Raw genomic sequence first — 27,142 nt, 5'->3', positions numbered from 1 at the left:
TTTTCCATTACAAGACTGATTATAATGCAGTACCCATGAAAGTTTTGGTGTCTCCCTGTGGGGGCTGCAAAAATATGGAAACCACTAATAACTGACAATCTGTTGATGGCACTGTTCAAATAAGGTTGATTTTTCTAGGCTACACCATAATTAGGAGTATGGACCTACCAGCAGGTCCGTGGGCTTGCGCGTGAACACGCTAGGATTTTCTTTTCTAATGAATGGAAAAAATCAGATTTTTCCACTGTCCAGGTCATTTTTCAACAGATGGCATTATGTTATAGTAGATATGGGTTCTGTGTGATTAAATTACATCTGTTATAAACAAATTGTATGTTAAAGTAATAACTTTACTATTTTATTTATATAAATTATTGCTGACAGTTTTATTAGTGTAATACAGCCAGCATGAAACCAAAATAGAAAGACCTTGGTCCTCAAAGATGTCTGAGTGCCTGAATCCAAGAGGGACCAGAGAGGACCTAGAGCAAACTCAACACATGGAGATGCTCAAAACTTTGAGTCTAACACTTTGATTGCTAGGTTTGTGCTCTTTCCTACTTTTATTAATCGTTCCTCTTTTTCTTTATTTCTGTACTTCTTATGACTCCTTTCTTGTCATGCTGATATGTCTTGATTTTGACTACCAGTTTAGGCAACACGTGCAGCATCTCAGTTTCTGACACAGTCTGATTCAAATGTGCAGCACAGATTCGGGGTTGGAGACAGTTGGTGGGTTTCTGTTTGTACTGTCTTTCCAGCACATTGAGTGCTGCTTCTTTATTATTCCTACCAATATATCCATTTTACTTTCCTTTCAATCTTATTTTTATTTCATATTAAGATTATATCATTTTGTTATCAAAGTAGCTCGCTTTCATAAAGATTGCACAATGCCGCCCATTTCAAGTAATTAGATAGCACAGGAGTTGCCACTGGTATTATCATAATTATATATCAGTCCCTTTTGACGTGCATCCTTTAAATGTCTCTATAAAAATCACTGTAATTAGACTCTCTTGATTTCTTTCAGTAAGTATAATTTTCTCAGTGCTCCCTAATATATAGCATTCACAGGAAAAAATATCTGCAGTGATAGTTTGTATGATGTGCATCAGCCTCATTTGCCTGGCACCACCTCATTAAAAGCTCCCTCTTTAAGATGAACCGCCAACACGTCAGAGAGCATCATCCTGTCTTCCCAGGGGAAGCTGGTGATAGTGAAGGAGTAAGCAAATGACGTGGTGGCATCACTGCGGGAAGACACACTTCATGTCACTGGGTAAATAACCCCTCCATGGAGACTGCCACTCACCAGGCTTTATTTACTATCGCTGTGCTGTACTGAGACAGTGGAGTACCAAGCCAGAGTAACTTGAGTCAGAGCTACAGCCAGAAAATCCACTCAGAAAAACAAAATCTTTCCTAGCCCAGAAGCAGAATATATTTATTAAAATGAAAAACATTTCATCCCTTTTCCTTTTGCTGGCCATCTGCAACTAATTGGGGCCATCTTATAGACATAATTAGATGTCTAGCAATACAAAGAAGTTCTTTGCTGGTGTTGTAAAAGCACTTGAACAGATCTGGAATTTCACTTGTTCCAGAGTTCAGTGAGACTAGGCACGTCATTCACTGAGGTGCCCTTGGAAGTCCCCCTAGACACCTCTCGGCACCTGTGGGCGTCTAACTGCCTTTATAAATCCAGTCACTGAACCTGCAGAAGAGAATTTTCTTGCAACCTATTCCCTCTTTTCCATGTCATCTGTAAAAATGAAGTGCTAGTAAGAAACTCTAAATCTATTTTAGATGTGCCCTCAGGCTCCTAAATGCAATATTTAAGAATTTGGACTTACATCTCCACTTCTGAGAGCATTTCAGTACCATTCAACAGGAAACCTTGTAGACAGGTGGATTTCCTGCAAGCTGCATCTACCCTGAAACTAGTAGCCACCTACCTGGGCCAATGCAGGTATATGTTGGTTTAGCAAGTCTTTGTATCATATTCTATTGCATGTACATACTCCGAGGTACTTTTAAAATTTTACTCTAACACATTCTTTTTGTCTCATTCCCAAGTGAAAAAAAGTATAAAGTTATGAAATACAAATAAGTATATTGTCCATTCTTCTGAATGCTTCGTAAGACTCTGAGAGAGAGAAGAGAGATAGGGAAAAAGAGAGTGTTTCTTCTCTGGTGGACCTCTGACATGTCTCAGATTCTTCTTCTAGAATATTGATCATCCTGACTGCACCAGGCATAATGATTTTTAATAGCAAAGGGAACTGGCACTGTCAATCACAGTTACAAGCCTCACGTGGGTATAAATGTAACAGTGAGGTCAGAAGCAAAGGAAAATCAGATCAAACTATTTCAGTCACATCAGTATCTAGAGAAAGTAAGTCAGTTAAGTAAATGAATGATGCTAGAGCAGATGGGAGGGATTTCTCTGGATGGAAGAAAGTGCAATGGAAGCCTAAACAGATTAAGAGCTCTCGTTTGGAAACCAAAAGAAATGCTACGGTTCAGAGTTCTCTGTGAATCAGATTTTTCAAAACCCACCAGAGATTTGATGCAATTAGCGTATTCCAAAGGTTTTTCTTTACTTAAAACCATTGCACTGGTTTCAAACTTGGATCCCTACCTGTAGTGAAGCTTTCAAGCTGAATTTCCAGATGTGCTTCTTACTGATGCCAGATTAAATAGGTTTGCAAAGGACCTGATTGCATCCTCTTTTTCTTAAAGGTTTCTCTGTTTAGGTTGACTCCTTACCCCAGGATTGATTACTGGTGGATAATAATAGCCAAGCAGAAACTGCTGCTGCTATCGCCTATTCTACCCCCAGTACAGTAACTGCCCCAGACATTGCAGAGGCAAGTGGCATAGGTGCCAGCTTCCAGAGCTTGGTGTCAACTGTTTTCTTCTCCAGGTCAAAAGAGCGTCTAACTGGTTGAGTCTTATGGATTTTCAGTCCTTCCATGCTGTTAAAGCCAGGGAGAAAAACTAGGTAAAAGAATAGGGTATACATTTCTCCCGCCCTTGAAGGAGAAAAACATACAGTCGAGATAGTCCCAAATGACAAGTCTGATTTTGCAGATGGCAATATTACAGTGGAATTTAGGTCTTGAAACACGTGAATTTCATTTCTTTTTCCTATCTCTGTAATGTACTAACCAGCTATCTGGCTCCAAATGTTCCACAGCTGTGAGCAAAGCCAAATTTTGCAGTCTATATCTGCCTCTGGCATACAGGTTAGTTTGTGCTAGAGTCCTGGTAAATCCTACAGTTCATATATAATTCTGGTAGCTACAAAGCACTGAAAGTACATCTATCTTGGCATGTTTTGGTATGTGCAGACTGGGGAGAAGGTGCATTTTAATTAGCTACAAAAATCCAATACCCGTGGAGAAGTGATGTCAACATGCTATCAATAAATAGAAGCCAGTAACTCATGAGAGCAGTTTTTACCAAGCTTGTGTAATCAAACTTGCTATGTACCTCTATTCATTTGCTAATAACAGTTAGTGACATAGTAACCAAAAGCTGCATGAATTCCAGAGTTCTTTCATAATTTCATCAAACTTCATTTTTCTCTTCCATTGATGTTCAGAGTCTTGGTTTGGTTGTTTTTAGGTGGTTGGTGTAAGTAGATACAATATCCTTCTAATCTGAAGGCAGGAGGTTACACAGGGTTATTTAGTTGGCTCTACAACATTTTGTCCATAACCTATATTATGGTTATGTCAGGAGTTTAGTGCTGAATGCAGAAAGTGTGAATAACAAACAAAAGGTAGTATTCCAAGATTGACTGCAGTGTTGTGTACTCTTTTGCAATTTTTTAAAAGAAAATAGGTATCTCGAACACATGTAACTTTATTTATTGAAAGAGGAAAAGGGGAAAAAAAAAAAAAAAAAAGAAGAAAAAAAATTAGTCCAAAGGTCATCAAATCTCCTTGACAGTTAAGGTGTCTCTAGATCAAGAGAGATTTGCTTAGATTTGTTTCTCCTTAACCATAGAAAGTCACTAAAATTACTTTCCTCTAAAGCAAAACAGACTGTGAAATTTTCAGGGGAGGGTTTGTGTCTATTTTTGTCTCTCTGGCAGGTACCTAGTGTCTGGTGGAACATGGATAAATATATCAGTATTTTAATTGGCAAGTCAATGGAAAGTTTACTGGATAATCTCAGATTTCATGTCCCTGAGCCTACCAGCTTGTCAACACCAGCAGGTAACCATCCACTGCTTGTCTGACCTTTCCTCCCTCTGCCTGCACCAGAACATGGTACAGGGGTCAGGCCCCAGGCTGGTTAAGAGCCACTACTAAATGCATCCCTTTGAAATTTAGCTTTGAAATTCAGTAGAAGTTACTTGCTGCTGGAGCAGAGCAGCAACAGGACTCTGCAAGGGAGAAGATGGGCTGAACGGGTATGGATCAGAGGTCCTGTCTCAGTTCTCATTCAGTTCCTAGTCATGCAACCTCCTCTTGACTTTGCTGGGTGGCTGTCACAGTAAGGTTTGTATGGATGAGAGTATGGCTCTATCACACCTCACACTCAGGGAGAAAAATGGCATCAGGAAGAATGTTATATGATGTAAAATGACCTCATTAAAAAAAACCTGTTACCCAACTGAAGGGCAATGGCAGTGATAACTGTACTTCCATGAGTATCTAGCTGTCCTTACTCTTCCCAGAGATGGCTCATCAAATTATCTTTGAAGAGCATATCCCTTGCCTCTGCAAGATCATACTGATGATTCTGAAAGACACTTTCTAACATTTTATTGGGAAAATATCTCTGACTTCAGTCTCCCCAGAAATTTTCATTCCTATTTGCTTTAATTCCTTGAACATGTCATGAAGCTGTTCAGTATACTCAATTAATTTTCAGGATGGAAATACGAAGATTTGAATCAGGCAAGCATTGCATAAATGTGTTGCTAGTGTAGTTAAAGTTTTATTAATAAAATTGAAAAACAAATCTATAGGTTTCTGTCTTACTAACATGCTTGAACATAAGTAAATGAGTTTTGCCTGTAGTACCTGGGTAGGACTGCTAAACCCTGTGGGATGAAGTGCTGTTTTGGTATTCATGGTTTAAGATAGAATACAAACAAATTTGAGAAAATCTATGGCAAAAAAATATGCAAGAATTTCAAGGCAAGCTCTATCAAGAGAGCTACAAATATATATGACGTAAGAAAGACAAGGGTCCAGTGGGATGTGATCAAAATCTATAAATATCTCTAAGGTGATATAAAAGATGGATGACAACCATTTGGCTGCTAAAGACAGCAAGACAAGACAGAATGTCTTGAAGCTAAAAAAGGATATTTCAGGAAAAAAAAGTCTGATGGTGAGAGCAGTTAGTAAAATAGACTCTTCAAGGAGATGACCGAGACATCCTCCCCCTCACACACGAAGAAGTTGGATCTATCATATTAGTGGAAATGTAATCTTACAAAATGCAGGGTGAGAGGCATAGGACTCCTTCTTACCTTGATAAACTAGAGGGAACACTTAAACATGTTCCCCCATGAAATTTGGTTTATAAAGCTGGAATTCAGGAAGTCCTGTTGTCCAGACACTTCAGCAAAAGATGTTTTTCACTGTCTGAAGGATACTTAGGATGGTAGTATGGCACCAGACTCAGTAGGCTATAGGGTGCTGTGTAGGAGATAAGGGCTTCAGAGCAGATTTAGGCACAGATCCCTGTGCTTCTTTGGTCTGCATATGGAGGGCTGTTTTTCCAGAGCGCTCTGCAAAGAAACCAGCGTGAAGAGCCCTAGACAGCAACTGGGGTCCATGGTAGATACAGTAAGAAGGATTCCAAACAGCATGGATGGGTGTCCTCTAGATGTGACAGAAAGAGTAAATTATTTACAGTAAAATGGATGAAGTAGCAAAGGAGTGGTGGAGAAAGTTGTCTATGGCTTAGGTCTGATCTGTGAGAGTATTTTTTAAGGCTTTCTTGGTTTTCCCATTACAAACCACTTTATCAGAGGGCCTGTCTTCCACACTGGACCAGAGCTGCTGTGTACAATTTCACTCACCAGATCAGGAGGCAATGTAGCATATTTTACATGCTGTCCTCATTTTTTAAGATTTGGGTTTAGTCAAATACCTGTAAAACTTCAGTGAGCCTCAGTTTTCTATTGTTTTGATTTGAGTGTGTTCAGATTTCTGCCAGATACTCTCCCCATAGAAATAAGTCAGTTCTCCAAGGAGGCACTGCTCAAATAGGCAGGACCCTGCAGCTACAGCTTCAGAAAGGACGAGCCAATACAGAGTGCTAGGTTCTACTCGAAGAACTTGGGAGAAGAAGGCAGGGCAAGAGAGCCAGGAGTGCCTTGAGCACTTGTACAAGCAGCAAGCTTGTTTGTAGCAGTAAGAGCCGTGGCTGCCTGGTGACTTTTGGGGTAAATGGGATCAAGGCATTGCTTAAGTCTTAGCAAAATGTACAGAAAAGGCAGATAGAAATACAGAAATGTGTGCAGAACACTTCTTAAACTCAGCTTCAGAGCAAATCTTAGATGTGCAGTAGTTGTATGTCCCCTCCGGCGTAAGGATTCCTGCAGCATCCTTCCCATTTGGTCACAAAGCTCACAATGCCTCTCCCCCTGGCATGGCTGAGCTTCTGAAGAATGTGAGATGATGGTATTTATCACTGCTAAGTAGATCTTTTCTGAGACGTGGGATCAGGCAGCAGTTTTCCTACAGCTTAGTAGTATCATGTTTCTCTTCTCTAGCCCGCTTGCCAAATACCTAAGTATTTTGGACAGAATTTGGTCCTTTGAGGCTCTGTTTCCCTTTTGGGGCCATTTAAACTTGCTTCTTGTATTTGTCTTCCATATTGATGTAATAATTTTCCCCTTTTATAAGATCTGAATATGATATACTGGTTTCCATCCCTGAAACTTTTCGTAAAAGAAGGTGGGAGTAGCACTGCTGTCATTTTACGGACTGAAAACTCATCAGTCTGATCCAAGGACGTGCTAGGGCTGAGCAGAGCAGACTAAAACACAGTGCAGAGGCTTTCCCACTGAGCTAAGCTGCCTCCAAAACTGCAGACTTCTCTCTAAAATGAGGTTTTCTGTTTCACAGGTGCTATTGGAACAAATTTGTTAATGTTTCTGCATTGCTTAGAAAATGTGTTCTACTGTATAAATGCTAATTAATAAGTACTACAGTTCCAGTTGACAGCTTAGGAGTGCTAAGTCAGCAAACAGTGGCAGCGAGTAGGCATGCTCTGTGTGCAGAAAGTTTAATGCCTCACCCACACAGCTTGATCTGATGGCCAGTGCTTATTTCAGAAAAATATTGCTAATTAGGCCTGTTTCTTTTAATATTCATTTCACTATTTTTCTGAAAGATTTAAGCATGGATGGGGGGAATGAATCTCTGGAGCTAATAAAAACTAATAGCACAGCAAATAGTCCCTTAGAAACTATTAGGCTTGGAATAGTTCTCCTTGGAGACATCTTAAATGTAAAATTATACCATATTCTTTTAAATAATGTTAGCCTTTCTGCAGTGATTTTCATCCGACTTGAGTAATTTGACATCAAAAAAGGAACCAAATTAAAACAGATGCTTGGCATGAATAGGGCTTATTTTTAGAAGGAAATATTACTGAAATGGAAACCTGTACATTTTCCAGCAGCACAGAACTGCAGAACTTTATCTCTGTGACACTTTAATTGGAATTAATATTGTGGATTAAATAGTCAGGTTAAAACCTCTGCATGCTGTTGCACCTCCTTTTTCAGAAGAGGTGCAAATCCCACCTATAGTCATTTCCACCAGTGGTGCCTTGAATTTTCAAATATATCACAGATATGATGTAGACACAATGTGCAAAGAGACAAAAAATTAATTCTCCCTTTGCTTATCCCTCCCCTCCCTGAAAAGGAAGGGATTTCTACAGGGAGTAACACATCACATTGTGTTATATGGATCTCTTCTTAAATGTGATTAACCCATGCTTATACTCCAAACAGGTTCTAGAAAAACATCAAAGTATGTAACGGAATATAAGGCAGATTTTAAAAGTGCATAAAGCTCTCTTTCTCCCCCTGCTTTTCCACAAAGCCTTCGTAAGTTCCCTGGTGCTGGTCAAAAGGAGTTTTAGGCAGTCCTGCTGGCTAAACACACTGACAGCCTCAGGTGCAGCTGTTTGAGATATTGCAATGCCCTGGTGTCTGTGCTGGACTTCTGCTGGACTTCCAGTTGCTGTAGCCAGAGCAGCAGATTAGGACTGCACCAGCATATCAGCTGCCTCAGCATGCACCTTGTATCTCAGTTTCAGCTGCCAGGAAAGGTCACTTGGGGCAGTTGAAGAAGAGACAGATGTTGGTTCCATTTGGGACTGGGGTGAAAAGGGCAGCCAAGGAGAGCTGCACCTTGCACCATGCAGCACGACCCACCAAAGCTCCTCAAAGCCCCACAGTCTACTTTTTAACCATGCCTGTGCTGCAGGGTGTACCTTTAATGCTTCCCAGTTATTGTGGTTGATGTTGTGGAATAAATCCACCAAAATAAAATGGAGAACTTTTGCTGCAGTGCATGGTAGTGACATACACCACAGTGTTAAAGATTAAACCACAATGCCAGTATCAGGTACATTTAGCTTTCCCAAGAAGGGAGATGGCTTCCGTTGCCCATTTCAATTGATGTGATTAGACAGAGCTTTTGCGTGCTGTTTCACTTAAAGGGGAAAATCAAGTCGGAGTCAAGCAAATGTTTTCGTGCAGTCTTGTTTGTTCGTTAAAGATACACAAACTTCTTTCTCCCCAGCACTAGGAAGACCCAGCAGCAGAAACCAGTTTCCTTGCTGCTGGTTCCAGCTTAGCCTGACCTGAGCCCCATCCCTTCTTCTCAGGCCCGTATCACTGCTCTTCCCATCAGTGCATCTCATGTTTTTCTGTCTTCTTTCTCACTTGCTGCTTTTCGCTCACCCTTTCTTTTAGGCTTTCATTTTCCAGAGAGCAAAGGCAGTTAAAATGCCACCTCCTACCTCTTGCCTTCTTCCATTCTCACAACTGTAGTGATGGAGAAATCCATGTGAGAAACACAGCCGTCCTCACACAAGGTCACCAAGGTTAATTTCAACTGTTTGAAAGCCAATTTGTGTTAACAGGGCTTATTCTGCCCAAGGTGGATTAGAGAGCGCTCACACATAGCATTTCTTTGGCAGGACTGTGAAGGCTGTAAATCCCAGATGGTGGGTGGTGCCAAACAGCTGAGAACTGTAACATCTGCTAATGGCATAGCTAGATCCAGAAGAAGAAATTTATCTACACAGTTGGAGGCACACAAATACCTTCACAAAAATGCAACAAGCAAATATTAATATATACTGTACATATAGTTGTTGTACCAATTTCAGCAAGGCTTTACCCACACAAAATTGTACTGATACTCACTTTTCTACTCATCAGTCCACTCTGGCAAGGCTGAAGACATTGAAATCCCATTAGTAAGGGAGAATTGGGTAATTTTTTCCTGTGCAAAAGACTTGTAAAAACTGTCCAGATGCATTAATTAGGATTTTGAAAATGTTCTCTCTTGATCCTTTCTTCCTTGATAAAGAGTTTGTTCAGTATTGTCCTTTGTTGGAGCTCAACTAATTTTAAAATATCATGAGGTTCTTACCCTAAATTCCACTGAAGAAAATGCACCTTTTCTTTCAACTAGTCAGTAAAATACACAAAGGATGTGATAGGCAAAGAACAAGTCCCTTATTAGAACAAACGACACTTTTGCATGTGCTTAGCCCATTTTACTCTGGAATTGTTTCATCTACTGTTTAATACAGAAGAGTTTCTAAGCAAACTCTGGGTGTCCGATGCATAGAGAGAAATCTATTTGTTGTATGACTCAGTTTCTTATTTTTCTGAAGCACAGTAGAAAACCCCTATGCTTAATAGCTCTTCTCTGCCTAAGTACAATACAGCTCTTGTTACGTTTTCAGTTATTTATACATTAGGATGGCTTTCTGAGTTGGTGTTCTTCACCACACATCTACAGAGAGAATAGAAAAGTAGCATCATTACATATTACTCAAAACTTTAGGACTAGTAGCAGAGAAAATCTTCCCTTAATTCTGTAACAGAGGGTGTTTATGCATACATGGTAGTTGAGTTCAAAATAGAATGAATTTCCTAAAGAAAAGACATCATTCCTTGCACAGGAAGAGCTGCAGAGGTTCATGGGCTGTCACAGGGAGGAACAGGGAAGAGTCTTGCTTCATGCAAAACACAGTGTCTCAGAGAAAAGAGAGTGACAAGGGTGGCAAATGTTCTTTGTTACCACAAGAAATATTTTAAAGTTACATTGTTTTGCTTGGCTTTTAATAGGGGTTTAAGAGTGTCATTGCCTGTCTAAAATTCAGACAGACATATTTAGCTTGCCAGTGTCCAACAATACGCTTGAAACCTACTAGACAGCAAAAAAAATAGCTGATTAATAAAAATACTAATTCTGAACAAGAGTAGACACTGTGTCAAATGCTGTGGCCCTGTGTGGTCTCATGTAGGAAGTGTGATGAGAGTATGGCACTTCCTATATCTGTAACATTAAATGCTTTTTTTTCTTTCTAGCATTGCAGCTTCTAGTATATAGGTAGGAAACAATCCAAGAGCCTTTGGTCCTCACTTGAGCAGGGTATCCAACAATGGGCCATCCTTGTGGGGCCTCTCTGGGCAGCCTGAAAGCATAGCTCTGAGAGATGTTGTATTAAAATTAGTTTGAGGAGCATACCTAACTGCTACATTGGGTGGGTGTGAAGTGCCACATACACTATTGTTTGGTCTACACTCTCTGCACTGGTTGAATTCAGTGGACAAAGCTAAAACCTCTCCATATGCAGGGGTGGACTGACAATAGAGCTGACCCCCAAAGCAGGAGAAGCAGGAAGAAACAGTAACGCAGAAATGGAAAGCAAAGTTCCTGGTATAGGCAACTGCTCTGGTAGTGATCAAAGCCCATTGGAAAGAACATCCATGTCATCAGTCTGGGAGAGCCCAGGGGGGCACCAGTGCCCCCAGTGCAGTAGGAGCACAGCCCTGAGGAGCCAGCAGATGCTCACCAGGTTCCCCCTGGAAATGACTAGACAGGAAAGCACCTTGGTTTGTTTCCAGGAGGCAGAGTACAACCATGATTAGGCTTTGTAATGTCTCCCTCACCTTCTCTGGCAGAACACTTTTCAAATTACGGTCGAGGCTGCTTCTGCTTCATATATCTTGGCATTGACCCACTCCAGGAAGGGGGATGTGTGTGTAGATAGGTATGTAGGATTGTGGACAAGGTATTCATGGTGATTTTGGACTGGGCCCAGCAGCTTGGGTGTTGCTGTCTGGAGAAGAAAGTGGTTACTGCAGAAGTATGGCAGAAGTCATGTGCTTTTGCCAGGAGGCCAAGCAGCCCTGTGGCCGGCCGGCAAGCGTGGGGCTAGTGTGCAGAGGGGTCCAGGCTGGAGCTGTCTCCATCCTGCCGCTTTCCTGTTGTATCTGCACAAGGTGCCTGGAGCATGCTTTTTCTCCACATTATATACACAACACCCATAGGGAAAATCAGAAAGTACAGCTGCACAAAAAACACTTGTTTTACACCTGTCCGGTGAAACCATTGCCTTTTCACTTACATAATTTAATTCATTTAATCTGATACTTTTTGAGAATCTCATAACTGCTTATGAATATCACCAGAAGCCCACAACACATTTCCCTTAGCCCCTGTGTTCAATAGAGCACTGGCCCTGCATTTTACTGCAGCTCATTTTGGCACTGAGTTGGGGTAACACTTGCAGATATTCAGGGGATGCAGCACCTCGTGTTGTGGTACAGACACCTCTGCGTGCAAAAGGAGGCAGCAACCACTGGCTGAACCACCCTGACATGACAGCTTCCCTCTTTGGAAAGTCTGGTGTGGGTTTAACAACACACCAAAACACTTTTTGAAGAGGAAGACCAGAAGATTCGGGTATCCCAGTGGAGCTATGGAGCATATTTAAGGAGCTGTGGTGGCCATTGCAGCATGTGAATAAAGAAACTGTATGTACTGCAGCCAGTCTGAACTGGAGAGAGATTCTGGCTAAAGTTGCAGCAGCCGCCTGCTTTGCTGCTTTATCAGTCATGGAGCAAGTGTAAGTCACAGGCACATGGAAGAGAGCCACCATCCCAGTGACAATCGCTCACTGTGGAGGAAAAAAATGAGAGGAATTTGGCAGGTCCTTTCACGGCTCTGAAAATGATTTGTTGTGTGGTTTGGGGCAGCTTGTGCTGTGATACAGTCCATTTAATCACTGTATCGCAGCTTGTGCACATGTTAAAGCAAAAAGCATGCATATTTAGTGGGACTGTCTTGTGATTTATACTTATATAGCACACTGTGAATTAGAAGCATTATATATCATCTACTGCTCTTGCTACTAAATCAGCAGCAGAATGCTTCAGGTTATATTATTTTGAGTTTTGTGTCAATAGCTGAGACTATTTTTGGTTTGGATTTTTTTTAGGCCATATATATACATTTATAGTCCTGCATTATTAGTAGTTGCTTAAAATTTTCCACAGCTCTGGATATTTCCTTTCAAAGGAAAATACAACAGAAAAGGAATCTGAATATATTGCTTGCTACAGTACCATAGTGATAGTAGTACTTCATGCAGTGGTAGTAATGCTTGCTGCAGTAAATTCTGCTGGCTTGTAGAAGGCAGACAGGTCCTAACAGGTGCACATGTGTGTAACTCTATTAACTTGACAAGAGCTATATTAGTTTAGCCAAGAAAGTGGCCTTGAGGATCTTTTTATGTGTTAGAGTTATTGGTTGAGTGGGACACATTCAGTCACTGTGGTATTTATGAGGAGTCATTCAGCCCGGGTTTTACTGGCTTTTTGAGAATGTCTCAACTCAACTGAGAGAACAACATTATTCTAAGGAGAAATTACTAGTAGAATTTTTTTTCCACTCACTTGTTTTTGAGGTTTTCCTTCATTTATTCAAATGTAGACAACAGCCATCTACCTGCATCAGCTCCCTATTGCACTTTCACTTGCCACAATGCTGTTAATTCAGAATCAAATCACTGATTTGGCTTCAAATGCATACCTCAACCATAGGCAACTACTGACCATCATTATCACTAGAAATGCATGCTACAAAACTTCTGATATATTTTCAAGTATACACTATTATAATTGATGCATAAAATTCTAGGCATGTACTTAAATGTATATCACCATAATTAAGCTATTAAAAATGCATGGAGAAGCAGCCAAGCATTTATCCTCATTAACAAAAGAGATTTTTTAAAAAGTTGTTTCCCTGCAAACACTATTGTTTTAAATCTGTGCTCTGTGCCTAGTTCTTAGAGAGAACTAACCACATTTAAGGTTGGAAGCCTTGAAATACAAGCCAATAATGGAATTATGATTTTCTGGAAATGCCACCCATTCCTCTTCAGTAAACCTGATATTCAAAAGTACTGCTTCTGTTTTCTAGCAATAAGAAATTGTGACAAAATACTGTATTCCTAATGAGTTTCTAGTAGAATGATTCTTTCATTAATCTCTGTGCAGTTGCATTTGAGATTCCAAAATACAGAGATCTCCCTTGGACTTTTAATAGCTATTTTTTTGTTTCATATTTGTCATTTAAATCTGCGAAGTGAGAAACATTAATCGGTGCTCTCAACTGGGCAAATGATCAAAGCTCTTTGATTGACATCCCAAATGCAGGTAATAGGAGCATTGATGAGAAGTCAGTGCCATCCTAACATCAGGCTTTCCATGCAGTGATGCTCTCTAAGCAGCAGGTGTCATGTTTTTCTGAGACCTGCTGCTATAAAAGTAAAAAGTTTTCACATCTCACTGTATTCTCTGATAAGGCAAAAGATGCTGAGTACAGAAAAGTGATATATAGAGCAGATTTCTTTCTAGCTTAGGAATGGGCAAAGTTTGGTTATATGGCCAACTGCAATCTCTGCCCACTCTCTTGTTCTTTACAACAGCATGGTCCAAAGAACCAAGTGATTACCAATAGCTTCAACTCAGATCTCCCCTGACAGTAAACATCTATACATTTTCATTTCTGACAAACAAGCATATGCCAATATTATGAACGTATCCACTTTTTATGTCAGAGGTAATTTTAAAACTATTATTATTTTAAAACTCTCTAGGTTGTTCGATTTCTAAATGACACCTACTGTAACTGCCATTATTTATGGGCAAACAAAAATGTAGGCATCAAAAAGAGGGCCTACGCCTTCAGAATCTAAACTAATTACTTCTCCATCTACTTTGGCATATAGTCAGCATGGCTTTTGTTTGCACAGGGTTTGAGCTGTCCTCTCCTAGAATAATGATTAATAGAAGAATTTTTAATATTAATTTGTTTAAACTGTAGAAATTGCTTGTTTTGTGCTTAGTGTTGCTGGCTGGTTATCTTATGACACTGTGCTTCATTTATTCCAGATAATTGACAAGAGCAAGCGAGACCCCTCTGAAGAAATTGAGATCCTCTTGCGATATGGACAGCATCCAAACATCATTACTCTTAAAGATGTGAGTAATCTGTGAGCACTTCAGCATTAATTTTCATCTTATGGTCAGGCTCACCTACTAGTCCATGTCTGGAGAATTCTTCAGTTGAAGGTCAGAGCTAAAACCAGACTCATTGAAATCAAGGAAAAAAGGTGATTTAACAAATTACTGGAGAGCAGTTGGAAAGACTAGTCAGGTTAAACATTCTCCAATTACTGTCTAATCAACTGTAAATAAAAACAAAGAGGCACAGTGCTGGAGAACAACAAAACACATTTGGTTTTGCAGCACTTTTCAGAAGTGAGATCCCCCTAGCTGGATGTTTTGGAGCAAGTTGCTGAGCACACACAGGGGTGCTGCAGAGCAGGGGATGCTCCTTCACGAGCAGCAGCCGTTCCCATGCAGCCTGTGGTATTGGCTTTGTTGGGAAGAGGAGAGCTCACAAAGTTGCTAGGGTTTCCCCTGATAGTGTTTTAATGGCAGGAAGTATTTACCTTCTACTCAAGGAGCCTGAGGAGACATGAAGGTGTCTTTCTTCAGCATTTCATGATAAGAGCGGCCTTTGCTATGCTTATATGCAATAATGACCTTTAGTCAGAGATGTTTTACTTACACTGCCTGCGGTCTCACCTAGGATTGTCCACACCATGTCAGATTCACAGTTTACAGAACAAAATCCTGCTGGTGTTAGTGGACAGTATGTTATGGTTCAGACCTTAGAGAAGTATAGAAAAAATTTCTAATCTCATACCCTCAGAAAGTCTCACATCATTCCTAAGTGTTAAAGAGCACCTTAAAATCCATGCAAAAAAAGTTTTATTTTCCTTTCCAAAAACATTTCTCATTGATGACTATAACACCGCCTATTATTGCAGTCCAGATAAAGGATTATGACATGAAAATGGCTGTTTTCCAATTTAGACAAAAAAATGCCTTTTACCCCTTGCAATTGAGTTGAAGGTAAACACATTTTGTGGCTGATGTCAACAGTGTATTCACCAGAACTGCAAATATAAACTATATAATATCATTGGAAGCAGGTCTTGGCCAACAGTATAGTACAGTTCATTTAGCTGATCATGAGTCAAAGGGAAATATTGATATTTGAAATGGCAAATATTACCCTGTAGAAGCGGAAAGACAGAACACTACTGAGGAGGCTTGGGTGAGAGCCAGCAGACATTTCAGGCTGTGTGAAGTGATGCTGCTTTTAGCAGCTTGGTCTACTCTACTGACATGACAGCAGATCAGGAAAGCTACGTTTCTGTGTGGACAAATCAGCAAGTTGCTACAGACACATGAAAAAAATGATGATTAAGTCATTTTATTAAGTTGCCTTTTCTGTTGCTAAGCGTAATAAGCACATTTCCCACACATTAGCTGACATTTTCCTCTTGCAACATCTCACACAAGCAAGCCAACACTGTGATTAAAGGACCAACCTTTACCAAGTTAATGGGTCCAAAACATATATTTACTCTATTACTCTTCCAGGTCTATGATGATGGGAAATATGTGTACCTGGTGATGGAGCTGATGCGAGGAGGTGAGCTCCTGGACCGCATTCTTCGGCAGAAGTGTTTCTCAGAGCGGGAGGCCAGCGCTGTGCTCTGCACCATCACCAGGACGGTGGACTACCTGCACTCTCAGGGCGTAAGCATTCTTTTTTGACTAGCCACATCGACCTTTTTAAAATCTGACTTTTAGAAAAAACAAAGAGCTGTGATTTTGCTTCTCTAAAATGTAAATAAATTAAAAAAAAAAACTTTCTCCATTTTTATAATTACATTTGGTTTGTGAAATAGGATCATAGGCTTTTTAGCCATTTCCCAACTAAACTATAGTATGTTGAAGTAGTATTTTCATTCCCAAACTGCACTGATTTTCAAGTTCATGTACCTTGAGGAGATATTACTTATTTACTTTCTATCAGAGTCATTATTGCAGTACCTGATCTTTTAAGAGAATTTCAAATAGGGTAGCTGAATCAGCAGATAGGTAGAAAATCAAATGCTCAGCTTTCCAAATGAAGTGGCAGCTTGAGCAGCTGATGGGAAAGGCTTCTGACATGCTGTTAAAGAGCTGGCTTTTAAAATCTAAGCTTTCTATATACGGCAGTTGGAAAATCTCTCCTTTTCCCCTTTTCAGGGACAAGCAGTTTGTATGACTAGTCAAATATTTGCTGCTTATTCTGTTTCATGGTTAAAACAACTGCATTTTGTGCTTGGGCTTTTATGTTTTCATGATAGTTTTTCAGTCTTGCTATAACAAATAAAGGCTGTTTTCCCACCACTGAAATGCAGCACATCTGGTAAATCACTTAGCCACTTGAAGTTGCGTACCTACAGATAGCATTTTTGTGAATACATTTTAAATAAGGAAAAAAATTCCTCCATTCAGGTATGAGCCACTCCCATGGACAGTCACAAGAAGACCCTTACACAGTTTGCTCCTATGATGGGATTTCTTCGTCACCTTTCAGATGAATATTTAGGGCCATCAGGTTCCAGGAGAGTCTGACACCGAGATGTTTGTCAGCAACTCCTTCTGACTGCCCTCAGTTCCCCCCATAGAGCAACAGCCTCTATCTTAATACACTAACAGAGGCTGTCGAACATGTTATTTCTGATTTTAACAGACTTTAACCTTTTTTTTTTTTTTTCCTTCATTTGCCCAAGGCTTTTAAGCAACTTTTCTCCAAAACCTAAATATTTTCAGCATGAGCTCTTGACCTACCTCGACCAGCCGACCAGACATGGCAGCCAAGCCTGGATGCTCTCTGACCTCTTCTCCTCACTTATTACTCACTGCTTTCTCGTTAAGGTGGTGCACCGAGATCTCAAGCCAAGTAATATCCTCTACATGGATGAGTCAGGAAACCCAGACTCCATCAGGATCTGTGACTTTGGGTTTGCCAAGCAACTGAGAGCAGAGAACGGGCTGCTCATGACTCCCTGCTACACGGCCAACTTTGTCGCCCCTGAGGTAAGACTGCATTTCAAAGCTATGAGTAATGAGCATGTCCTAGGAAGCAGTCCTTCCTTCTCTTTTCTTCACTGCCTTTACAAGAGGAGCAAGGCAGAAACGAGGCTATCAGCACTTGCATAGCCTCTCTTACCATAACTTTCCTATTCCTTGTCTTGTCAGGGCAGTTGTTTTTCTCCTGACAGAAGTCAGTGTCTGTCTTGAACTGACATGCACCATGCTTTGGCTCATTACTAGGTTAAATACCATTTTTTCTCTGGCTGCTTCTGCTCAGACTGCTTCCCCTGTAGTGCTTTACATCGGAACCAGATAAGGCTTAAGAGGGAAATCTTGATGTCAGGAATAAGACTCGAAAGAAAAATCCATGCATGAAATCCTTACCATGCTGAAGTCGGTGGGAGCTTTATTATTTACTTCATTGAGCTAAAGAAATATCCCTACTCTTGGACTTTCCTAGTACCAATCCCCCCTCTTATGGGGGCTGTAGGAATAGGCTGCTTTCTCATTTCTACAGATGGGAAAAAGGAGGAAGACCAAACAGCTTGCCCCGAGCCTGGGGAGAGGTGGCTCTGCATCACTGGCTGGTGCAGTTCCTTTCATGCAGCCCCACAGGAGTGGGTTTAGATCCCACGACTGTTTAAACCTTGAGACATTCATAGCTGCTTCCTTCCAATGAAGGAGCAAGAGGTTAATTTCCTGGGTAATTTTCCATTTATTGGAGTGATGCTTTTCATCAGTTTTAGTATTTGCAATACACAACTTCAAACGTGTGTATTCCTCTGCTTTTTATGGTCCTTACAAGAAAAATACAAAACTATTGCCTTTCAATACTTACCTGTCCTCTACTGTCAAATACCACTGTCTCTCAGTTCATATCATTCAGCAATCCTTTCTTCCCCATAACTCTTCTCCATCCAGTGTTCATCTGTGTGATATATAACTAGGAAAAGAAAATGGGATGATATTTCTGTACAAGGTCCTTTCATGATACCAAAAGTTAAAGGAATCGCAGCCTTCCAGCATCAGGTGGAGAATTTGTTACATGGAGACCATTGCCAGGGCAGTATAAATTCAAAGCAGAACTTTTTCAGCAAAATATCTTCCATTGCCAAGACAGATTGGTTTATTATTTTGTTGCTGTTTCATTGGGTTTTCATTTTAGAAACTGAAATTGGCTGTTTAAAATTTATCAAAATACATTAAAATAGTTCTGTGGCACAACAGCAGTTCAATTTCTAAACCAAAAAATAATCATGTTTGCAAGATTTAAAGCACTCCCATTTTCTCCGGGATACAATCTGCTTAAAATAGATGCAGCTATTTTTCATGATGGGCTATTTTGTGTAGTGTCTGCAATCACAAACGTTGCCAGCCCAATGCAGTTTCAGATCAGACTCTTCTAATTTGAACTGAAAGCAGAAATCACGCTCCCAGATGTTTGTGATGAGTAAGACAGGTCCTGCTAACGCAGGAAACATTGGAGATTAATCAAAACCTTACCAGAACCGGTAGAGAGCATATGGATAAAGCCTTAAGTGCTTTTACATTTTACCTGTGATATAATGCTGCCCTCCAGCCTAGAGCTGACTTTCCCGTTCCCTGTCTGAGCCTCGCTGCGACGTCTGCCGTACGCCCATGAAGCTAAACGGGGCAGCAGAAAGTCAGCTGAGCTGATGAGACGAGAGCAGAGTGGCAGAGGAAGGATGACATGTTTGCCCGCTTTAATCTGCCTTTATTTTGGAAACATTGAATTTGGGGTTTAGAGGAGGACGCGAGGAAAGAGGACGAGGAAGACACAGGCTGCCACCTAGTGCGAGCCGGGCTCTGTGCAGGGAGGGATGGGCGAGGCTGGGCCAGGAGGGAAGGGTCCTTTCAGATAAAGGAAAAGATTTTATTCAGCAGTTTTCCTCCAAAATCTGCGAAGAACTAATGTTTTGGCATTTGAAATTATGAGAGTGTTGATTAGCTTTCATACCCATATGCATCCCTGCTTGTGTCACAACTGAGAAAAGCCTTTATTTGTAACACTGTTAATCCAGTAAATCAAAGCCTATAGAAATAAAAGGGGTTTGGATAAACATCTAAGCCGTTATCAAAACTGGATGAACCCAGAGGAAGTTTCTCACCATGGCACCCTGCCATGTGCGGAGCTAAGAACCAGCTCATGTACATATTTCAGATCGCACCAAATAGTCTTAGGGTGACCTAGACCCCTTCATGGGTGGTAAATTCTTCAGCATCTATTAAAGTAAGTGTCCTGGTTTTGCTAGGGCAGAGTTAACGGGTATTTTTTAGTAGCTAGAATCACTGTGTTTATCTGCCCCCTAGATCAAACACTAATCTTTTTGGCCAAATTTTCCAACAGTTGCTCCTGCCAGCTCAGTGTCCTCACATTAACCACAGTCACACAGACCTGATGGAAACGTTTGCAAGTAGCAGCGACACTAACTGATAACTCTCACTAGATCCTGTTGTTATCCGTGGGGTAAAGTTGCTGTCGATAAAAAGTAATTCCCAGCAAAGCTTTCCCTAGACATTGGCACAGAGTGAAAGCCCCTGTTACCCAGAGGCATTCTTGCAAACTGGATGACAGCACACTGTGACACCTGCCCATCATTTTGGGGTTGCTTAATACCCTGTTTCACTAAAAATCATCACTGCCCCATGTTTATGTCATTTGCCTTGCGTTAGATTGTCCTTGGTTATTGGAGGAAGACAGCAATGGCAATGAAAACATAACTGATCAAGAAGCAACAAGAACGGCCATGCCAAAAGATCAACGTCAAATATTTCAGTCTCACAGGTGAAGCAAGAAGCAAGTGAGTTTCTCAAAGAGCAAAGAAGTTTTTCCCATAAAAACTAACATTAACAGAGGGGGAATGAATGCAGGGACTAAAGAAACAAAAGCAATTAAAACAGCCAGAGAGTGTGTATATGATGTGCAGGAGAGGCAGAAACAGGATTTTACCAGCTTTGTCAACAGGAGGAAACGCGGCTTTGTCTCTGTTTTTGGGTTTTGGTTTTGGTTTGTTTGTTTTGTTTTGTTTTTTTCCCAGGTAGCAAGTGTTCGCTCAGCAGCATACCTGGCAGATGGTTGCTGTACCACTCATTTGTAAAATCTGTCAAGGCAACATTTTCCCAAAACTGTTTTTTCCTAGCAGGGCTTGGTCTTTTCTGTGATAGACTTCAAAGAGCTGCAATCACTCCTGGGTAATAAGGCTGCAGGTCAGAGAAAGACTTGCTGAATTTGTACATTCCTTTTTCATGTACTTTGCAAAAAATTTAATGTACCTACTGATCCATCAGAAGGGGACAAAACTCTCCTTGTGTGTCTGAATAAACAGAGGGTAGTTTGCTTTTATGAGGAAGTGGGAGATCTGGAGGCAGTCCTTGAGCTTTTCTGAGCCAAACAGGAACCAAGTTTGTCCCCTAATCTCAGCAATACCACCTCAGTTGGTGACTTCACTTTCACTTGGACCTGCACTTACTCAAATAGGCATTTCTTCTGGTATGTATTATCATGAATGAAATCCAGATTTTAGCTGTAGTGTTACAACTCACCATCCTGTACCAATATTGAGCCTACTGGCGAGATCTCTGCTGAGTACCATGGGTCTTATTTTCCCCACAGGGAAAAGTGATCAAGTTTTAGCCTATTATCTGTTAAGCCCAGCCTAAATATGGCCTCTTTTCTTCGTACAGAATTAAGATAAGAATACCTTTCTTTGCAGTTATCATGCTTCTTTACTAATCTGACATTAGATATGCATTAGTATGCATCCATTTGTTGTATCAAATCCAAACTGAACTCAGGCATGCTTATCACTGTCACTCAGCCCCTACATTTGTTGCATCCACAGAGTTCTTGGTAAGCTTTATGTTAGGAAGATACATTGCAAAGTATTAATGAGCTGCTTTTAAGAAAAATTTTAAAACACTGACATGTTGTCTGCTTTGCTGTGTGTAAGGTGGTCAGAGAGGCTCCCAGAGCCTCCAACAAACCGCACTAATCTCTGTCACTGTGGAGGTGACAACTGTGCTGGGCTCAAACACTAACCAGCTCACTCAGCCTGGGCTTCACCTTGCTCTACACCACTACTGAACATTTTGCTCCTGAGGCAGCCACCTGTTCAAGCCGGATATGCAGTTAAGCCCTGGAAACTTCAGCAGATACAACAACTAATCAGTGCTTTTTGAAGACCAGAAGCTAAAAATTCAGGAATGCAGATTAACCTGGTTTTGCCTGTCTCTTTCCTTCACATAGGTCCTTAAACGCCAAGGTTATGATGCAGCCTGTGACATCTGGAGCTTGGGGATCCTACTGTATACCATGTTGGCAGGGTAAGTGGAGAAGTCTTCCCAGAACAGCAGTCTCCAGTGGGCTCAGCACTTCATTGGTGATTAAGCCAGAAAGGAGTCACAGACAGAGACATCAAACTGTCTGGCCTCCTTTGAGAAATGTACTAGGACCCAGAATTAGAACAAGTTTTTCCAGAATGCATAAATATCTTTGATACTTTACAAATTGTTTAGGTTTTTAACAGCCTGTGTCCGTAAGTGTTCACTGAGACATAAACTCCTAAAAGGCTCACTCACCACTTAAGCAGTGTGAAAGTTTTACACTAGGAGAGAAGTGCAGAAGTATGAAAAGCCACATCATGTTCACCTTATCTATAAGAGGGTGTTCATTCATTTCTATCAATACATGTATTCTCTTCAGCTTCATTCTTCTACTGTTGTTGCTCTTGAGGTATCTGAGCAGCTTTAGGAGGCTTAAAAAAAACTAACCCAAACATGGTTTTCAGATGCTGTTTGAAAAATATGCTGCAGAAAACACAGAAAGTAAATGAACACACCAAGAAGAACAGCAACAGGCAGCAGGAACTTTTGTGGGGTACTTGTAAAAAAAACCCTTTCAATGTGTTGGCTAAAGTTAAATATTCACACAAGACCCAGAGAAAGAGACAGATTTAAATAAGCAGTGAAGGGTAGGAATAAGATGATCTGGGGTGAATGGGAAACACAGTGTGAAAACCCAATCTGGAGTTATCAGGCCCCTGAATTTCCTTTTTCTTGCTGGCTATGTGCACGTTTATCATACCTACATGCAGCTTGAAACTTTTCAGTGACTTCTCACAGCTCTTTTAATCTGCTTCATGATCATTCAGCTATGGCAAGAAGTTTGGATTCATTCCTAGATTTATACAGAAACCAAAGAGTTGGACCCTACCTTTCTGTTATTCATGACTCTTGCCTTGTGGATTATAGAAAAGGTGCCAGGAGTTTCTGTCCCATGTATTTTGTTCCTGAATACAAATGTGTTCACCATTAGCTGAAATATATTGTGACTTTCTGGGGCAGTCTCCCAGTCTGCTGCAATCTACAAAAAACCTGTTTCTGTTTGGCTAATGCCATCCATTCACAGTGATACACAAGCAGAATCAGTAAACTAAAACAAATACATTACCCACAGTCACATTTTTTATGTTATTACATTCAAAATGCTTCTTTTTTAAATGTGAAAAAAAATCCAAATATATTTGAATCAATTGCACAAGTCAGTGGATATTAAATTTGCCAACAGGTGCTATGAACTTGTATCTCACTTTTTTCTGCACTTACAAGACAAAAGAAGAGTAATGCAAACAGTTGAGAAGCACTGACCTTTTACATGCCAGCACTGCATTTAGGGATAGTCTTGCTCTTCCCCACCAATGGAGAGTTAGTAGCAACTGACTATTATTTGCAGCCAGGATTTTATTCTGCTCCCATCATCACCATGAGCAGAGAGGGTTCTGACAGCCAGGACTAGAGCACAAGCCTGGGATCTTCTTAATGCAGGTAGTAATAGACTTGGGAGTTTTAGCCAGTCTTTAACTCTTAGTGCATCTCTCTCAATAGGTGTAGATTTCAATAATATTATGTATCTCTTTGGGCAGAATTTATATGAAATCTGATATGGTTTTGAAAATTAGAAAATACAGCATGTGGAATTGAATGTGCTATTAGAAACCAGGTGGGATAGGAAGCTGTGGCCAAACCCACTGCTTAACAATTTAAAAACCAAACTGGCAGGTGTTAGAAGAGAAAAGGCTGATGAAAGGAAAAGTATAAAAATCCCAGATACCACCTTCTTCTAAACCTAACACAACTGTTCAAGAATGCAGAGTAAAATTTGGCCTGGTAGATTTTAGTCAGCTGCAAAAACCTTATCACTCGATGAAGACAAAAAGTGTGCCCTCTGCATGTGACACTAAACCTGAGTGCACATTACTAGTAACTTCTTACTGGCTAGATCAGGAAGCTTTTAAATAACCTGTTGCAAATCATTTGTTTTGCCCCACAGACTTGCCCTTTATGGTTAACAATGCACTGCAAAATAGATTATAAAGGGTTATTTTTTCTTTTCCTTTTTTCTGCTTCAGATCCTAATTTTGCTCTTTTATTATTTTTATCCTTTCTTGCCATTATCATGGTACTTCTACTGGCAATAAAGCAGAGTTAAAACAATTAAAGAGGTAAAAACTTGTCCATTTTTTAAAAAGAATATTACATTCCTAAAAAATGAGAACAAACCAAATTTAAAAAAAAACAAAAAAAAAACAAAAACAAAACCAACAACAACAACAACAAAAATTAAGGAATCAGTTTTTTCCTCTGCAGAACAAACTTAATATCAGGAACCACCAGACAGTATAATTTGAGTGAAAATGAAGCAGTAATGTCTGTTGTCCGTTCTGATATGAAATTCCTGTTGTAATCAGTGGCAGTTAGCACTACACCCTAGAAATCATATACTTGAAAATTACACCATAACTTCTTTCTCTTTTTTTTAAAATAGGTTCACTCCTTTTGCAAATGGACCAGATGACACCCCAGAGGAGATTCTGGCCAGGATTGGCAGTGGCAAATATGCACTTACAGGAGGAAACTGGGATTCAGTATCTGATACTGCAAAGGTCAGTGAACACTTTTTCAGCATGTTCTCAGAAATGGGCTTGCAGTCTGCCATTTTAACAAACCTGAGAGACATAGTCAGAAGAGTTATTTCTCAGCGCCTCATGAAATAAAAACTTGCTTCTCTACGTTTCTATCACTCTGCATGAAGTAGAGTGCCAGGAATTTTGGTAGTTTATTTCATTAAACTAAAGCATAATATAACACCATCAGTTGTAAATGCTCTTGAGATTTAAATAGCACAGAACTCTTTTTTGGTGCAACTGAGCTTTTAAAAGAGGTGTAGGGCAGTCAATGCCACAAATTCATGATCTGTATGTGAAACACTTTTTTGCTCCTCAAAGTTAACCAGGAGCAGGCAGTTTACACACTAGCATTTTTAACTCCTGTACAGTTCAGAGTTTAGGCTGCCCATCTATCACAAAGCATGGAAACCCCAGGAGATAAAATTCATCCGGTACTGAGACTTCTGGGCATGAAGCTGTGCACTGGTCTGAGACAGGTAGATGGGCAGGAAACCTGGAAAGCTTCCAGTTGCCTGGCATTAATCGGAAACTTTAACAGGATTTAGAGATTCCTGCAAGAGATTTCAGTTTTAGCAACTGGTAGTATCCAATGGAAAAGCATTGACACATCCCACCGCAAAACTGGAAGCCATCCTAGTAACATATTCATTTTGCTTCCAACACCTATGAGCCTCACAATGAATTTTTTATCAGATGTCCAGTTTCGAAGGTAAAACATTTGGACATGGTAGAACTGATCACATTGAATTTTAGCTGCCTGAATGTTAGATTTTTGTTCTGAGCTTCTCTTCTAAGCATGCTTTGGAGTAAGTGAGGAGATGCCTCCAGATGGCACCCTCTCTAGGTGGAGTTTATCACCCCTATGAGGTCACCAGTAATTAATGCTCACTTAATAAGCTGAATACCCTCGACGTTATCTTTTGGCTGGAGTATAAACTGAGGGTTGAACATTACACTTGAAAATTTTGAAGATTAGACTTTACACTTAAAAAAGATATAGCATATCTAAAATGCATGCCTCTCTCCATGAGACGTGCTGGGGATGACACTGCCACCAGGAAGATCTTAGTAAAACCTGCACTGTTATTAATTACTTTTCCTGTTTTACTGTTTCCTTCCTCTTAAACCCAGGACATTGTGTCAAAGATGCTTCATGTAGACCCTCATCAGCGCCTTACAGCAGTCCAAGTCCTAAGACACCCATGGATAGTGAACAGGGAGTATCTGTCTCAAAACCAACTCAGCAGACAGGATGTTCACCTGGTGAAGGTACATCCTAACCCTTGCCTCTTCCTTCCTTGCAGAATGAGCTGTCATTTGTCTAAATATTCTGGAAACTGATAGAGGGATTGGGAAGGTTATTTTTCAGGGAATACAAATTTAATATGGCACCATATCAACACTAAAGATTTTTGACCTGTCACCTGCTCAATATTTTTAACTTCAAGCTGCATTGTCATGACTTGGTGGGACTCTGTGCATGCACTGCTACCCACCACTTTGAATCAGAGACACCCCAGCTGTCTGCCAGCCTAAATCTTGTTATCATTTCATGGAAATCATCCATGCATGTCCATTTTTTCAGGGTATGAACAGGGAGAGGGAGGTGAAAAGCATCAAAGAACTGAATTTCAGCTCAGCATTTTCTCTTTCTCTATTTTACAGGGTGCAATGGCAGCCACTTACTTTGCTTTAAACCGAGCACCTCAGGCACCAAGGCTGGAGCCTGTATTGTCCTCCAATCTGGCTCAGCGGAGGGGCATGAAAAGACTTACCTCTACCAGGTTGTAGCAGTACCCCCAAAAGGCCTCTTTGAAAACCCACAGTTTATCATTTGAGAGATTCATCTTTACTTGGCTAGCAGAACTTTTTTGGACAACCTGCACATGAAATCATCAGAACTAGCAGAAGCCCAGCGTAAGGCAAAGTTCTCCTTTGCTCCATTGTTTCTTTTACATTCCAGCCAGGGTCTTGAGTTTAACAACTCCAGAAAGATGTGCCAATTTTGCCAGTAGCTCTGTTTCCTTACTGAGATAAAGTCAAATAAAGTAGGTGTGCTCCATCCTTCCCATCCTAGGAAATACTACTTTGAGTCCTTAACAGTTCCGTGAGTCCATGGGAACACTGTTTTCATTTTGTTTCTCAAGAAAGGCATTTTTTGCTATGAAGAACAGTCAAGTTTGAATGTGTTCAGCTGTTCCAGGATGCATCTTGATGAGGTGGCTCAGCTGGTCATGAGTAGACATCTACTGATCTCCACTCACTCCAGGAAGAGTGCAGACACATGAATAATACCATACTTGAAATAAGTGTTATACAACATGAAGAAGAGAGAGCTGTCAGTGGTGGAAATACCTTCTGATTTCAAGAAATCTTTTGCACTTTGCCCCTGCCCTCTCTGGAACGGAGCTAGCACCACTCAAGGAGTGTGTGGCACCAGCGCTGACTTAATCGATCTCTGAGAGCAGAAGACCTCTGAGAAACTCGGTCCTCTGAGGAAATTATTTGGGTCTTATGAGACAGTGGGAAAGAATTCACGTAAAACAGTGTGAGTAGGAGCCTGTGAATCAGGGGTGAAAAAGGTGTCTGGTCTCTACCAGCTAGCAGGAAGTCTGAGAGGGGGAACCGA

General features: G+C 40.6%; 1 protein-coding gene across 1 annotated transcript in view; it reads left to right on the top strand.

The window, feature by feature from the left end:
* LOC104525663 (ribosomal protein S6 kinase alpha-2) overlaps nucleotides 1-26,589 on the top strand; it is a gene marked incomplete at its 5' end in the record, with an annotated part of 50,789 nt that extends 24,200 nt beyond the window's left edge. Inside the window, 7 exons of the mRNA XM_010168883.1 lie at nucleotides 14,477-14,566; nucleotides 16,040-16,198; nucleotides 17,369-17,530; nucleotides 21,795-21,871; nucleotides 24,372-24,489; nucleotides 25,645-25,782; nucleotides 26,179-26,589. Of these exons, the coding sequence (XP_010167185.1) occupies nucleotides 14,477-14,566; nucleotides 16,040-16,198; nucleotides 17,369-17,530; nucleotides 21,795-21,871; nucleotides 24,372-24,489; nucleotides 25,645-25,782; nucleotides 26,179-26,304 (870 nt within the window). The remainder of the gene's footprint in view (nucleotides 1-14,476; nucleotides 14,567-16,039; nucleotides 16,199-17,368; nucleotides 17,531-21,794; nucleotides 21,872-24,371; nucleotides 24,490-25,644; nucleotides 25,783-26,178) is intronic.
* Between the last annotated feature and the right edge of the window lie 553 nt (nucleotides 26,590-27,142).

Source organism: Antrostomus carolinensis, unplaced genomic scaffold, assembly GCF_000700745.2.
Source record: "Antrostomus carolinensis isolate BGI_N321 unplaced genomic scaffold, ASM70074v2 scaffold10660, whole genome shotgun sequence".
Lineage (NCBI taxonomy): Eukaryota > Metazoa > Chordata > Aves > Caprimulgiformes > Caprimulgidae > Antrostomus > Antrostomus carolinensis.
The sequence above is the reverse complement of the archived record's forward strand: the minus strand, read 5'-3'. Positions and strand labels throughout refer to the sequence as shown.